This window comes from Mastomys coucha, unplaced genomic scaffold (genome assembly GCF_008632895.1).
Source record: "Mastomys coucha isolate ucsf_1 unplaced genomic scaffold, UCSF_Mcou_1 pScaffold5, whole genome shotgun sequence".
Classification (NCBI taxonomy): Eukaryota; Metazoa; Chordata; class Mammalia; order Rodentia; family Muridae; genus Mastomys; species Mastomys coucha.
In genome coordinates, this window is record NW_022196911.1 from 67,894,601 (window position 1) to 67,910,882 (window position 16,282).

Genomic DNA, 16,282 nt, shown 5'->3' on the forward strand with positions numbered 1-16,282 from the left:
AAAAAAAAAAAAGAAAGAAAGAAAGAAAGAAAGAAAGAAAGAAAGAAAGAAAGAAAGAAAGAAAAAACAAAACCTACAGGCCATTCACTGCTGACAGACAGAGCCCTGGCTATGTGGGGGCTTTGGTAGCTCTTAGCAGGGTACACAGAGTTGGCACACCCCCAGAAGCCTAGCCCCAGGTCCCACTGGGCTTATCTCTGTGGACAGAAGGACCACTGGGCCACAGTCCTTTTACCACAGAGAGGAGGTTAGAGAAAGAAGAGGAAGAGACAACACCCTTCCTTCAGTAGCTGCCCGCATGGGAGCAGAGGCCCTTGGGGACCCTAGGGCTTTTTCTGACAATAACAGCATCACCAGTGATGGGCGGTTTGTTTTTCTTGGGTTACCCATCTAACCTTGAAAGACCGGCACTGTTACCCCACTGAACGGGTAAGGAAACTGAGGTGCAGGAGACTGAACCATAAGCTCAAAGTTACCAACACGAATGGAGGAGACAGGGAGCATAGTAGATGGGGTGGGGGCACCAAATGTCATTGTCCCTCTCCAGACCCTGCTGGGAAGCTGAGGGGAGGGATCTCCACAGCTTAGGACCAGGCCTAGCTGGTGACTGGTAGCCTGACAGCCGGGAGAAAGCAGTCTCCTCTCTAATTCCCTGAGTGGATTCTCCATAATTACCGTAATGAAGAGGCAGTGTGAGGCCCAGCTAATGACTTAATAACCAAGGTCTAATGGGGCAATGCCCTTGCCACAACGCTGGATAGTAGGAGCTGGGCCTGAAGATGACCAGAGTCACGATGTGGGACCAGAGGAACCCTGACCAGCCTCAGAGACCAAGAGGCAGCACCAACCTTGGGGAGTCACCCACACTCACTTCCCAGCCCCCAGCCTACTCTCTCTTGTGAGCCAGGCCTCGCTCGCAGTCACTGCCACTTGTGGCTCCTCAGTGTACAAACCCTTCCTCAGGCCACAGACAACAAACAGGTCCACAGTTCAGCCAACCCTGCCCTCCTGCCCCACTTCTTGGATGACAGCTCCACCTCCCAACCTACCCAGTGCCTGCTTCCCTCTAAACACCTCCTCTCTGTCCTGGCCCAAGGCTTACTCACTACAATGATCCCTGCCGCCCCTTCAGGCCTGGCGTCCACACCTCCTCTTCTAAGCAGACTTCTCTTATTTCTCTTCCTCCTGCCACCGTCAGCCCATCCATGCCCAGTGCTTGCTGGTTCATTCTGATACTAGCACCCATCCCAAAGATGGGTCAGGATGAGTTAGTTCAACAGGGGAAGACACACATGGTCACGGGGGTGAGCTCGTGGGACCCACTGTGACTGGGAGCTAATGTGTTAGTAACTGTTTCCTGCTAAATTCTGGTGCGGAGAGGCTCTCATGGCAAATCTGACCCTGCCACTTGCCTGGCATTTGAGTTGCCACCTCCATTCTGCACACAAATAACGTAAAGCCGAGGGGAAGGAAGCCACTGTGACATAGCATCACACATGGGCTGGACATGGGGTTTGAAACCAGGTCTTGAAATACTAAAGGGAAAAAACAAGCTTTGTTTCTGTCAATGTACCCTCATAACAGTTGGCCTCTGGCACAAAGGTCAAGGTAGGGGGACCCCACACAACACACAAACCATGGTGTCTGGAGCAGACACAAGTAGGGGAAACACTCGGCTCTGACAGTTTCCACCTGAGGAGTTACCAGACCCCCTCAGGGTGAAGACTGACACTAACCTAACACTGTTCCCCATTGCAGGGTTTATCACAACCCCCAGGCTGCCCTGTGAAATTTCCACAATTCTAAATTCAATTAATTTGCTAGTGCTGCTCACACAACTCAGGGGAACACACACACACACACACACACCATCGGTGACAGAGATTTCAGAGTACACATAGAACAATGCCTGCATTGAGATACATGGAGAGGGACACTGGGCCCCCTCACCTCCTGAAACATCACCTACAGGAACCCCCATAGGAACCTCCCAGCAGCCCACCCTCCAGTCCTCTGGGAATTTTGCAGAGGCTCTGGTGCCAAGCCTGACTCATTGACCCTTGGTCACTGTTAATGGACACAGTGCTCAGATTCCCTTCTGTCCAGGCTTCCAACTCTGCCTGGGCCTTCAGTGACCAGCCCTATACTGTGGCTCCCTGGGGGCATTACCATCAGTCAACATTAGCATGCCAAATATGCTAATTATTTTGAAAATTCCAGTGACTTTTGGGGCTCTGTCAGGAGGCAGGAGAAAAACCAAACACAGATTCCACCACAGCCGATACATTTATGATGAAAAGCAAGGCTTAAAGACTCCCTTGCCACCCTGTCTCTTACTGCTTTGTATTCATCCCCTAGCTCAGGGCCCAGCATGGCGCTGGTCCCCAGGGACAGCAGGGGGTGGGGTGGATGTACAGATTGATGGGTAGCCATGGGTAGGGCACAGGCTGGTGAGGCTCTGGAACTCACTACAAGGGCAATCACAGCTTCAGTGTTAGGTAGCCAAAAGGATGGGTAATCAGGAGGGAGTGGGAGAATGACCCACACCCCCAGGCTGTGGCTGTCCACCCAACGCCAAAGAAAGAGCATAGGTCTGAAGTAAAGAGAACCCTCTTTCAGGGAAGGACGTTGTGTCAAAATTAAAAATCTGGTCATTCCCTATCCAGGGCTTTCCAGACTGACATTTGCTTCTGCCTCCGGGAAGCTTTTTCCATTTCCCCTCATGCAGACAGGTATCCGTGGTCCCCAGGAACTCCGGGGAAGTCTAGAAGCCAGGGCACAGAAAGCTTGGAATCCCCTCTGCCACATGCCCTAAAGCTGTGGGTGTAAGGCTGGAGTAACCTTCTTAAGGATCAGGGGCTACATCAAAAGAGACCCCTCTGAGCCTTTCTAGGTCATTTGCTCTTTCTGGCCTGGAGGGAGGCAGGGTGACATGGGATCAAGATCCCCCCATAGCCACTGGCACGGGAAGCATGTGTCACAGCAGCTCACAGCTGGCTCACATTTTCCTCTGGGCTCCAGCCTGGCGCAGGCACACACATCCTCCCTTTTTTACCACAGCCTTACATTTAGTCTTTCCTGGAGGCTGAGGTTTGCTGGGTCACAGAATGGGCCTCACGCCCAGGAGCAGCTTCCCACATCTCAATCCAAGCCCAGCCTCTTGGCCCACCAGCTCCAGCCAGGCAGTGGGCAAGGTGAGATTCCCACCCAGCAGGGTCTCCCACCTATCCCAGCCATAGGCCAACCTCTCCAGGAAGCCACCCAACCCACATTCACAAGGGCTCTCTGGCCAAGGGTCTCCATCCCCAAGGACACATGTTCTGGAATAGCAGAACCTCTGAATTCTCTAATCCGTTTGCAGCCATCACACCCCTCTAGGGGAGGTTCTCTTCTCCTCATTTGGATCCTGTATCTATCAGCCTCTATCTGGTACCTCGGCTTATAGCCTCTTCTTGGTGTCAGCCTACACCCGACATTCCATGCCATATGCATCCCTGTTGTGGGTACACCCCAACATATCCACTTGGCCAGCACCCCTCCCTCCTTCACAGAAGCAGCTCTTGAAACTGCCCACCCACCATGAGTCTGGAGGTGTGGCTTAGTTGCTTGACTGCCTGCCCAGCACACACAAAGCCTTAAATTTGATTCCCAGCACTTCATATACTAAGTATGGTGGTGCATGATACCCCTAATCCCATCACCCAAGAGGTAGAGAGACAGGAGGATATCCTTGGCTATATATCAAGTTCAAGGCAGGCCTGGGCTACATAAGACCTCCCCCCCCCCAAAAAAAAGATAAAAACAGAACTCTGCCCTCCAAGTTATGTCCTCATTCAGGATGGGCAACACCCCCCTACCCCCACCCCTGGTGGTTCACTGACTCTCCTCTTCTCCTTCAGTTTCCCAGCCTCTCTTTCCACAGCTGCTAGCTGGCTCCACCCCCTAAGCAGCACCACTGAACACCTAGGCTACCCTAGGAGTCACCTGTCGCCCTCCTGAAAGACCTTAGCCCCACAAACAAGCCCAGTTTCTTCTCCACTGCTTAGCCTAGCTGGCAGTTCTCCTGTTTCCAGGCCTTGCTTGCCCCTGCTGATCCCTCCTGCAGCTAGACCTCACAAACACTTAGCAATCACTAACTGGGTTCCAGGTCCTAGACTGAACCTCCAGAATCCTCAAGGTTATTCCTGGACTCGAGGAACTACCGCTGCAGCTGGCCTGGTGGATGTCAGCTCTGGCCATGCATCAGAATCACCCACAACTTCCTTAAGATCTGCTGACTCAGCCTCTGGCTCAGTGATACTACGACAGACCAGAACAAGGTGAAGAGTGTGTGCCATGGGCCGGGTTCAGCTTGGAGGGTGTTAACTCACTGCCCATGCCTGCCCAGAGCCTTGTATGGTTCTCTATTGCTGATGTGACCTGACTTGCCATACACATGTGCGCACACACACACGCACACACACACATGCACAGAGCACCAAGCTCTAGCTGTGAGTACTCACTTTCCTGAACTCATATTTCTTTCCTGAATAAATGGACAGAATGGAGAAACTAGGTTGGTTGCAAACCTGCCCAGGACTTTCAGTCACTCTTAAAGAGGGTGCCTGCTTTACAATATGCCATCCCTGTCCGGCCTGGTGCTACATACCTGTAAGCCCAGTTACCTGGGAGGCTGGGGCAGGCAGATGAAAGGCTTAAAGCCATCTCAGGAAACTTAGACAGTGTCATAAAATATAAAAAGTAAAGAAAGCAGGCATGGCGGTGCACACCATGCCTTTAATCCCCCAACTCGGGAGGCAGAGATCTCTGAGTTGGAGGTAACCCTGGCTTATGTAGTGAGTTCCAGGACAGCCAGGGCTACATAGGGAAACCTTGTCTAAAGAAAAACAATTATTTATTTATTTATTTAAATAAAAAGAGGGCTGAGGATGTAGATCCATGGCAGAACACTTGCTTAGCATCCATAAGCTTCAAGTTGATTCCCAACACCAAAAATCTGTAAACACAATGGCCAAACGTCACGGGCCAGGCACATCAGAAGCCCATGTGACTGGCCCGTCACAGTCCCAACCACAGCCATGCCCCTTCCTGGGATGTCCAGTGCTACTTGTTAAGATCCACTTGATCCTCCAAGGTCATACTCACCAGGGCATCCTTTAGGCCTCTGAGGCTCTTGCTGAGGTGTAGCCTGTGAGCCTCAGGAAACCCTAGAGTTGCCCATTCTTTGTCCCTACTCATATTCCAGCTGTCCCAGAGGCTCCTGGTGAGTCCCCATCATGACCAGTAACCCCAAGAGACCAACCCCTGATTCAGGATGCCAGGCTTTCTCCAGCCAAACCCATCCTGTTGACACCAGAGTCTTCAAAAGGCCAAATGTAAGAAAAGGCCACATTGCTAGGTGTGGTGGGGCACCCCTTCGACCCTAGCCTGCTCTACAGACACCCCTATCCCACCCTCTAAAAAGAAAATAAAAAAACCTCACTGCCCTTGGAAGCTTCAGGCAGCGTCAGATCCAAGGTCAAGGCGGAATGATTCTGAGGGCTCTTCCTACTTGACTACCCAGAACCGTCCGTGTGGCACTCACACCTGTCCCCAGAGCCATATTCATCTGCCTCCACCTTTCCTAAGCAGCAGTCAGCTTAGCTGAGTTCTCAGGGTCATAGACTACAGGGCCAGACCATCTGGGTTTAAATCCTACCTTTTTTTTTTTTTTTTTTTTAACCTTCCCTGCTGTGTGACTATAGGAAAGCTACTTAACCTCTCTTAACCATCTTTCTGACTTGATTTTGCTTCCCATGATTGCTAGGAGGTTTGAGCAGGTTAGTCCACATGAAATGTTTAGAATGCTGCCTGGCACATGGTAGGTACTCCATACATGTCATATGGTTGTCCCTAATATTTAAGTAGTGGGACAGGAAATGGCTCCAGTGCAGACAACCAGCCTTTCGGTTTCCCTTTCTCTGAACTGAGGTGGATACCTGGAAAACCAGATCCTAGGGATCTAAAGGGATGCACCACCCTGCCTTCCGTCAGTCCCCCTCGGAAACCTGGTCTTTGTGTGGCGGCCTCGGCACTGGCTCCCTGTGGGAGTGTTTCCCATCCAGTGCTTGGCAGCTTCTACCCTGGTAATTACAGAGGCTCAAGAGTGTGGCTCTGAGTGGCTAAGGCCAGGAAGCCACAGCCTGGGGGACCCAGCCCAGGCACACACACTCTCAGACCAACCTCTGCCTGTCCCTCAGGAACAAGCTGACCAACTCATCTGCCCCATTCTCAGAGCCTCAGCTGCTGATTTTAAAAGTAGCCTGGCATCCTGACACAACCTCACTGGGTATGTTCTAGACTCACATATGGTGAGCCTGCATCTCCAACACCACACTGCAAAGCTAAAGAAAGCCATTAATAGAGGGACGATCTAGGGCAACTTTGGCTGGGGCCATGTTGGGAAAGAGCCCTAGCCTGGATGGAGCCTTGGACCCTAGGAAAACCCCTCCCTACCCCAGAGACCTGCCACAGGCCTCCAACAGACTTGGAGATGCCCCTCCTCATCTAACTCCTGCCAGGGTGGGTGGGACCAGCCACTGGCCTGTGGTTCTACTCTATCATTTGGGGCTGCCTTTCCTGGAACTAGACTCAGCCTTAGCAATTTGGGGGCACTGTACGGCCACTCCTTCCCTGCTTAGCCACACAGCCCTGGCCTGGACTGGCAACTCCCCAGATCACCGGGGGCCAGGGGCAAGGTGGCCACAGCCTTATCTTGACCCTCAGAGGTGTGGCAGTATGATCATCAAGGTGATAGGAGGCCAAGGCATGGGGCAGAGAGCAAAGGGAAAAGATAAGAGGTCTGAGTTGAGTTGGCTCAAGCCTTCTGTGTCCTACGCTAGTAACCACAGAGCCTGGGGGACTCTTGTCTCTCTGTATCTCAGAGGTACATGGGACCACAGGCAGGGACCAAGCACGAGCTTGACTGAGCTGGCTTCCAACCTCTGGGGCTTTGCCTGGACCCACACCATCAATCCAAGTCTCCCCTCAACACCCACACCAGTGGTCCTTACATCCTTGACAGAAGCTACCCCCCTGCCCAGGCCTAGCCCCTCACAGTCTACTCAGCCAAATCCAGATCCTTTCCTGAGAGTCTCATTCAACAGTGACACAGAGACAGACCACAGTTGTGTGCAGGGAGACTGGAGCAAGTTCTGCAGCTGAGCTGAGGGCAGAAGGAGAGACAGAGACCAAGGCTGTGTTCCCTGTCCCCCGGTTCTGGCAGTGCACTGTCTGCCTGCTCATTCCTCCTCGAAACTGCAGAGGACCAGGCTTGGAGCGGACCAGCTCTCTGCTTCACAGGATATCCCTGCAGAGCCAGGCCCAGCCTTATCCCCAGGTGAGACAGGGAAAGCCACCACGGTACCCTCCCGAATGTCCCCCTGAATGCCCAGAAGTGGCTCCGCCTGGGATGAGGGGCCCCCATTGTCCAGGCTGGAGACAAGGACAGCCCTTACCCCGCTTCATCTCATTTCCTTCCAGGAAATACCAGCTCAGAGGCTCATTGTACACCCTGGCCAGGATAAAAGGGCAGAATCCACAAACCAGCTATGGCCATAGAGGCTCAACCTCTGGACAGGGGCCTGGTCCTCTGCGTGTCCCGCTAACCAGTGCCCTGCCCATCCCAAAGAAGGTGTTCTGAGGTTGGCAGGGCTGGATCATCTAACTGCTACCCAGGTCTGTGCCAGCCTCGCAGGCACACCGAGATCAGACATACGGCAGCCTCTGGAGGCTGGGGGGAGAGAGTAACCTATCAAGGGGACGTGTGTGGTGATGGAAACAAAAACAGGCAATTTAGCAGTAGGTGATCTGGCTCATCAGGTAAAGGTACTGACACCCAGCCTGATGACCAGAGTTCAATCCCTGGCATCCACATTGTGGAAGGAAAAAAAGCAACTCCCGTAAGTCGACTTCTGTTTTCCACAAGCATGCTATGTTACACATGCATGCACGATAAATAAATGTAAAAAAATTTTTAAATTAAGTTAAGTAAATAAAACCTGGAGCTGGGCTGAGGGTGTAGCTCGGTTGGTAAGAGTGCTTGCCTAGCATGGGTTGGAATCCTAGCACTTCATGAACTAGGGACGGCAGCAAGCATCTATAATCCCAGCATTTGGGAGGTAAAGGCAAGAGAATCAGGAGTTCAAAGTCATCCTCGGCTGTATAGCAGGTTCAAGGCCAGCCCAAGCTGCATGCGATTCTGTCTCAAAGAGGAAGAAAGGGTTGCTGGAGAGATGGCTCAGTGGTTTAGAGTACTTGTTGCCCTTGTACTGCACAGGACCCAGGTTCAGTTCCCAGCACCTCCATGGTGACCCACAAGCATCTCTAACTCCTGTTCCGGGGGTATCTGATCTCTTCTCACCTCACACCCAGGCATAAGGCAAGCATGTGATGTACTTGCAGGCAAAGCACACAAAAAATAACTACATCTAATTTTTTTTTTTTAAAAAAATAAAGGGTCAGACACCTGGCTCAGACCAGAGAGGAGGAGAAAACTTCTTGAAACAAGGGCAGACACTGACAAGATCCACAGGGAAACAGAAGTCAGTGATTGCAGCTCCTGGGGACTACAGCAGATGGCTCTGGGAGAAGGAGGTCTAGGGAAAGCCAAGTGCCCACAAGACCCTTGGAGTGATACAGCAAAAAATAAAAAAATAAAATAAAATCATTGAATATAGATTTAGGGATAGGAGTCTTTTTTGTTTTGTTTTGTTTTTTAGTTTTTCAAGACAGGGTTTCTCTGTGTAGCCCTGGCTGTCCTGGAACTCGCTCTATAGACCAGACTGGCCTGGTACTCAGAAATCCGCCTGCCTCTGCCTCTGCCTCCTAAGTGCTGGGATTAAAGGCATGTGCCACCATTGTCTGGTAATAGGAGACATCTTGAATCACACAGTAAAGATGGTATAGCCTGACAAAGCCAGTATGTAGCAGGACATTTAGCACAGAAGTCACTCAGAGCCTTGGGGAGAGACCAGTATTCTGGTCTGCTTTGTTATCTCAGTCTGTCCTCAAGATTTCAGGCCCCCATGCCCGAGCAGAAACAAAAGCCACTTCCTCCAGACAAAAGGGTCTGAAGAAGGGATGAGGGTGTCCCCTCTCCAAACAGACCCAACTGTCCACAGTACTATATCAGGCCAGGCTCCATATCAGACTAGGCTGTGACCTACAGACCTCGAAGCCTTCCTGTCCCAACCACAAAACGGGACACTGAGGCCTAACCAGGCTGTAAGGGGCCCTCGGTACTTCCTGTGAGAGGTACTGATCTCTGAGAGGTCAACGGTAGAGGTGCTGCAGGAACAACAGGAAGAGCCTTGAGGAGGAAGCCGAGGCATGGGGCTGGCCAGCCAGCCTTGAGTCACCTGGCATTCCAGGACTCTGAAGCTCACCTGAGCACAGCTGATCTGGATACCACACCCTGAGCCCTAGTAGGGATTTCCCCACAGTGCAGATGTGCAGCAGCTAGCATAGGGCTACCGAAGGTGGTAAGAGCCATGTTTATCCTTAGGGTGACCGTCTCTATTCAGAGTGGCAGTCATAGAGCCGCACAACCCTGAAGTGTGTGTGACTTGATACCCTGGGCCTCAGTTTTCCCAGATGTCTACCCTAAACAGACTCAACTAGATGGGAAAACAAAGAGCTAAGAGAAGAGTGGGCCCCAGCCTGGCACCACAGTTCAGGACCCAAGCCTGAAGCTCAAGGGAAGCCCCACGCCTGCCTGGTCTGTGTTCCTGGCAGGGTCCCTGTGCTCATCATTCCTTCTGGGCTTGTGTTAGTGAGTGGTTGCCATGGATACTGGCCTCAGCTTCTTTGGCAGAAAAGGACTCCCCCAGGGCAAGGCTCTGTCTCTCCTCACCAGCCTCCACAATGGTGCCCAACTCTAGGTGCTACGGGCTAGATCAGGGGGGCACAGGAAATAGGTCTTGGGAAGGGCACAGGTGCTCTGAAGAAATTGGGGAAGGATGTTGGTTATCAAATAGTCACTCGTCTTAGAGAGAGTCCAGCTCTCTCTGACTGGGCCTGCTTCCAGGAGCCAAGTATGGCCACCCTTGGAAGATGAGAGCCCAGGAGGAGATGGGAAAACAAGCAGAGCCAGAAAGGGAACTTTCCTCCTGGCCTGGAAACCACAGGTGCTTTTGTCTTTTTCTCCATCTCTACAGGAAGGAAGTTGACCAGGTTGCTGGGCTAACTCGGTGTCATCCAAGTGAACCAGTACTTTAGGAGGCTGGGGACCCAGTCCTCCTTCCCAAGTCTGAGGCTGCCTGCCCTAAGGGGGTTCCCATGGGGAGGAGAGCCTATAATTACCTGGATCCCGGAGTGGTGCTGGGAATGCTAGCATAGAGGCGGGAGCCACTGCAGTTCCCAGGACAGAGCCCGGCCCTGGTGCAGAAGGGAGGGGCTCTCACAAAGGCATCCCAAAGGACAGCCCAAGAAGGACTGTCATACACAGAGAGAATGAGGAAGGGCATGCTGGTTAGGAACACAGCCTGGGCCTCTGCTTGAAAGAGCAGACAGCTGACATTTTGTGAAGGCCTCCCAGGTATCTGGCCTCCGCCCAGGTGCTGCATTCTCATTCATTCCATACCACCCAAGGTGGAGGGAGAACGAGGCCCACGGAAGGCTCCGGTGGCGGCTGCAAGGCCACACACACAACGGGCAAACTGGTAAACTGATGCAGCTGGATATGAACTCTAGTGGCAACGGCTCTAACTCTGCACTGTATCCTCCTGTGGCCCAGCCACTGTGAGTGCGACCCAGGCTGTGAGAGTAAATCCAAATCACCCAGTGATTTGGAAGACAGTGTGAAAGGGCATGTAGAATATCCCAGAATAATAACAAATTTGTTGGACGTGTCCTGTTAAATAAAATGTATTATTTAGAGCAGAGGAGATAGCTTGGTCTACTAAAGTGCTGGATACATGAAGGCCTGAGTTTTAACCTTAGAACCCATGGGGTGGGGTGGGGTGGGGTGGGGGAGAGTGACTGGAGAATAAGGGGTTTTGCTATCAAGACTACTGACTTGAGTCCAACTCCCAGAACTCACCCGTGGAAGGAGAAAACCAATTCCTGTTAGTTGCCCTTTGACCTCCACATCCACCCACATGTAAACTAAAGTAAATAGTTTTTAAAACGCAAGCTCAATAGCATGCTATTGTGCTCATGTGTGAGAAGAGACAGGCGACTCCAGAGCACTTGCTAGCCAGCCAGTCTAGCCCAATCAGCAAGCCCTAGACCTATGAGAGACCCTGACTCAAATGACAGAGTGGGACAGTGTTGAGGGACCACACCTGAGGCTGACTTCCGGCCTCCATACCCACCCACCCACATTCACACGTATGTGCACCCGCAGGAACTTGCGCTCACGGGTGCACGCATACAAATAAAGTATAATTGTACCTGCTCTCTTTCTGCCTGAAAACCAGACATTTTGGCATTCGTCTGTAGCTTGCATTGTGCTCCTCTGGACAGAACTGACTATGCTATGAACAAACAGAACTGTACAGGAGGGATATAAAGAAAAGCAGAAACTCCCCATGCTTTGATGAGGTTGCTGGGGCCAGACTGTGAGGTTCTTAGGGGTTGGATGGGCACAAACATCAAAAGTACCCACACAGCAGACTGTCTATATGCCTGCCTCTGTCCCAGCAGGGCCAGCAGGCAACAGGTGGACTCGGGTCCTGGCACAAGACCCTGAAAGCCATGGTAGTCACCATAGAGATTGTAAATATTCCTAAAAACTGAACTCAGGGGCAGGGGGAGGGAAGGCCATCATAAAGAAAGGGAGGCAGGCTTATCCGGAGAGGAAATGATGCCTGTTGTGTTGGGGGTGGGGTGGGAGTAGTGCACAAGCTTACACCCTGGGCAGGACAGTGAGAGATACACAGCTCAGGCAGTGTATGCTCACAGCCTTCCAGGCCTCCCTCCCCCACTGCACTGCCCCCCCCCATCAGCTCACCAGCAATCTGCTATCTCATTCTCCTGCTCTGACCCAAGTATTGGTAAAGATAGATAAGACCCCACTCCTTGATCCTACCTCCACCTCTCTGCCCCTGGTCATGGGTTTCCCTAGGAACCTCAGAAGCAGTGGCCTGGGGCCATAATAGAACAAGCTTGCCAGAACTAAAAGCCACAGCAGTACTTCCTACCTAAGAGAGAGAAGAGACTCAGACCAGACTGGGGTAGAAAAAAAGGGAGGTCTGACACCTGCTTTGCTGACCACTCCCCTGGGCAATGTGGGATAAGTCTAACCAGGGCCTGACTTCCCCCAGCTGGAAAGAGCCTGGTTTGCAAAGGGAGGGCCCCCATGTTCTCTGGCCTGTTCTCACAGGGTGGGCACCTAACAACCTGAGCCCGAGGCAGCACATCACATGTGTGGTAGGTTGGCACACTTGAAGGTACACCATGCTCTTGCTCACCAGAGCAAGGGAACAGACTCTTGGGACAGCCTGACCCAAAAATTGATGCCACTGGCACCTACTTCAAGTTCATCCCCAGGAAGGGACAGAGAGCAGGTGGGTGGGGGTACATGCAAGATGAGGGAGGGGCAGTTTCTGCTCTTCCATTAGAGTTTTTTCTTTCCACTTGACACAAAACTAACTATTCAAGACAGGAAAAGACTAAGGCCCCCAAAAGAGCACCCAAGTACCCAGGTAGCATGTGGTTGTGTGGTTTATGTCAGGGCTCTCTTTTCCCATCATCCCTGAGTTCTCTTTAGTGTCGCACAAAATATCCAAACCCTCTCTCTTCCCCTTTCCTCTCCTCTCTTTCTCATTAGGTTGTAGCCTAGAATGTTGGGCCCCTTCCTCCCTTCCCCCCCTCCCCGAACTGTTCTCTTCCACAGGGAGCCCCGGAGAACAACCTAGCTAGCATTTCTTTTCAAGGCTGCATTATCCTCAAGCAGGGCCAGCTCTAGAACAAGTCCCTAGGTTTTGACCCCTGTGAAGAGAGGGAGAGACGCCAGCAGAATAGAATCCCAGAGCCACATCCACCCTAAGAGGCCCAGGGATCAATCAATTCACAAACGGAAACAGACCTAAACACAAGCTGAAGCTGGCCCAAGGTCACACACACATCAAGCACATTCAGGATAGAAACCCAGTTGTATCCATTTCAGTCTCAAAACCAGGGATTGATTCGCAGAGATGCTCAAGGAGCATGAGGCTGCCTCTCTTTAGACATCCCCCCCGCCTCCCCCCACCCCCATCTCGCCCCCAGGCCTATGCCCTGCTCCAGGCTCCAAGCTCCATGAAGCAGAAGGAGGAGTCTCCAGGCCTCAAGCCAGGGCCAGCTGCAAACCGCATCCTGGGTCCCCTGGCGGCACGGACCCGCCCCGCCCCTCCCTCGGCTCCCCGCAGGCCCGAGCCTTTGTCAGCCACGCGCTTACAAGCTAACACACACAGATCCGCGCAGCCACGCGCGCTCACACTCGGGCTGCCTGGCGCACACCCGCAAGAGGCGCACACACTAGCCGCACACATGCAGGGGGGTGGCTGAGACCAAGGAAAGAAGAACAGACGGGCCGTGCACGCACAGACGGCCTGGGTTAAGGGAAAAGGAGGAGAGGCCAGAGGAACCTGCGGCTGTGGAGGAAGGGGGCGCACAGGCGAGAAGGCTAGAGGGACGCAGAGGAGACTCTGGGAGGACAAGGGATGAGCCGTCAAGGGCTGGTGAGGGCTCACTGGCTGCTCCGGGGATGGAAACTCCACCAATCTCTGACGCGGGGAGCGTGGGGTGCATTAGATTGGACCCATGGAACACGAGAGCATCGTTTGAACAGAGGGTCCTTAGGGACTCTCCAGAGGGCTTGGATCTAGGGGGCTGGCAACCAAAAGCTCCCTAGGGCATCTGGGATGGAAGGGCGCTGGTCCTCGAACTGGATGGGGCATTTGCTCACCTGCCACAGTGTACCTGTCCAGGTAGTTGAGCACGTTGCCCAAGCTCAGGATGGCAGCGGCTGCCCCCCGCCCTCGGCCCAAGCTGGCGGGTTTGGGCTGCGGCGCGCCAGGGCCCTTGGCAGCGGCTGCGCAGCCAGGGGTGCTGGGGATGCTGGGGAGTCCGGACGGGACCCGTCTCACGCTGCCGGACAACGTTTGTACCTCTTCGTCGGCGGACACGACTCCAGCGCCCCCAACACCCCGAGCCCCGCAGCAAGCGCTACTTCCAGCCCCTGGCTGCGCCCCCCGGCGCCGGCGCCGTCGCTCGGCGTCCGCCTCCTCCTCCTCCGCGCCGCCCGCCGCCGCCGAGGCGCATTCCAGGCACATCATGCCGGCCCGGACCGGGGCGGCGGGGGGCGCGGGGGGCTCGGGGGACGCGAGGCCCAGCCCGGGCCCGCTCAATGCGTGCGCGCGCCGCGGAGCCGCCGCTGCACCATCCCGGCCCAGCCCGTCGGCTTCTGCGCTCGGGCTCCAGCCCTGGCTGCGCCGCTGCTACTGTTCAGTGAGACGCGCGGCCCCGGCGGCTCTGACAGCTGCGGCCGGCCCCACCCACCAGGCTCGTGCCCAATCACCTCCGGGCTCGAGCCACAGCTCCGCCCCGCACGTGCTGCCCCGGAGGGTGCAGGGGAGCCGGCCGCAGAGCCCCACCCGCCTGACGGGGGCGCAAGTCACGCAGGAGCGCTGCGGCCACGGAACCCTCGGGGATCAGGAAGCGATTGCGGAAAGCTGCAGTATCGATTGAGATTTAGATGAGGGAAGAAGGATACCCCAGACCCTACTCATCTTCCACCCTGCCCCTGCGGTGGGAGAGGACCCCTGGCTGAGGCCAAGGAAGGCCCATGGCTTAAGCTACGCATTTGAAAAATGTCTCAGATGGTCAAAACAGGGGAACCTGTTGGAGAGCTGGTGACTCCAACAGTTACCTTGATTCCATTTAGGCAGCGCTGCCTAAGAATCATGATTGGTGGACCCAAGACACAGACCTCATAAAGGTATATTGCTCTCCTCTTTAGAGAAGCACCTCCAGGGTATGACCTACCCCGGGCTCACTGCTGTATGTGCACCCTGACCATATCTCTACCCCCATGGAGTGGAGCGTCAGATAACCAGGGCTCTGATTAGAGCCCAAGAAAACCAGGAGGGCCATCCTCAAAGCCAGGCAGGATGTCCTACACCTGTAACCCCAGCATTTGGGAGGCTGAGTCAGGAGAGATCCTGTCTCTGACAATCAAGAGGGAGGAGAGGGAATGGAGCAGGAAAAGCCTATCTGATGTTTCCATCTCCCCAAACCCCTTAGTGAAAATTGGAAAGCTGGATCCTAGCCCGTATCTGCTCTCGCATGTGGCTTAACACTGGACAAGGACAAAACCTCTACCTTTCTGGGTCTCTGTTTCTATTAGGGGAATATAGTCCAGGGAGTTGAGCACATTGCGGGGAGGGGGCAGTGTCAGTTCTGGAGAATGGCTAGGTAGCTTCTGTGTAAAGAACGGTCTTCTCACTCTGACCCAGAGGTGGCCTGGGTCTAAGCTCCCTTGCAACTCTCTCTTATTCATCTCTGTGGGGCTTTAATTAAAAATAAATCCACACTGTCCATGGAAGTACACTCTTGTAAGCCCATCACTTGGGAGGCAGAGGCAGGTGGATCTCTGAGTTTGAAGCCAACTCTGAGCTTCCAGGCCAGTGAGTCCAGGCCAGCACGTCTCTAAATAAATAAACATTTTAAAAGAAAGAAGTTAAAACCCAGTATAGCATGCTCTCCCTAGTGTATGCCAAGCCCGTGGTTCAAATGAGTGAGTCGGAGGATGCTTACTTCAGCCCCTCAGATATCCAGTGGTTTCTGTCTGTGAAACAGACAGACTTCAGGTCACCAAAGTGACCCATCATAAACAGACAACTAGCGATGGTCTAGTTGGTACTAAGCCAGGGTTCTGAAATCATCTTGCTATTGCAGGCTGCTCCAGGGCCCACGTCCACAACAGGAACATCTTGTGAAGGTGTCAACCACAGTGAGTCATGGCATAGCCAATGGATGACAAAGCATGAGGTGCGCGCGCGCGCGCGCACACACACACACACACACACACACACTGTCTTAGCAAAGTTAATCCCCAAGCTGGTGTTTCTTGGCGCCTTCAAGGTGTCTTTTAAATTCTGTGAACTGACTAAAAATATGCTTCAGCGTGTTGAGTATGAATGACTGTGACGGAAGGTTAGGAAAACAGATTTCATTCTGAAAGTTGCCTGCTGCCTCTTTCCAGCTGGCTGGATTCTGTCCTGCAAAATCAGTCGGGGGTGGGGGGGATTTCAATGGG

The 16,282-nt window shown here is 53.4% G+C and overlaps 1 protein-coding gene across 2 annotated transcripts in view; it reads right to left on the minus strand.

Annotated features, from left to right (window-relative positions):
• The window catches only part of Spns2 (sphingolipid transporter 2), a 38,435-nt gene extending 23,918 nt beyond the window's left edge, over nt 1-14,517 (minus strand). Inside the window, exon 1 of one of the 2 annotated variants that reach the window (XM_031350869.1) lies at nt 13,931-14,517. In XM_031350869.1, the coding sequence (XP_031206729.1) occupies nt 13,931-14,300 (370 nt within the window). In that variant the 5' untranslated portion in view covers nt 14,301-14,517. The remainder of the gene's footprint in view (nt 1-13,930) is intronic. The other variant, XM_031350870.1, reaches the window with a different exon arrangement.
• Between the last annotated feature and the right edge of the window lie 1,765 nt (nt 14,518-16,282).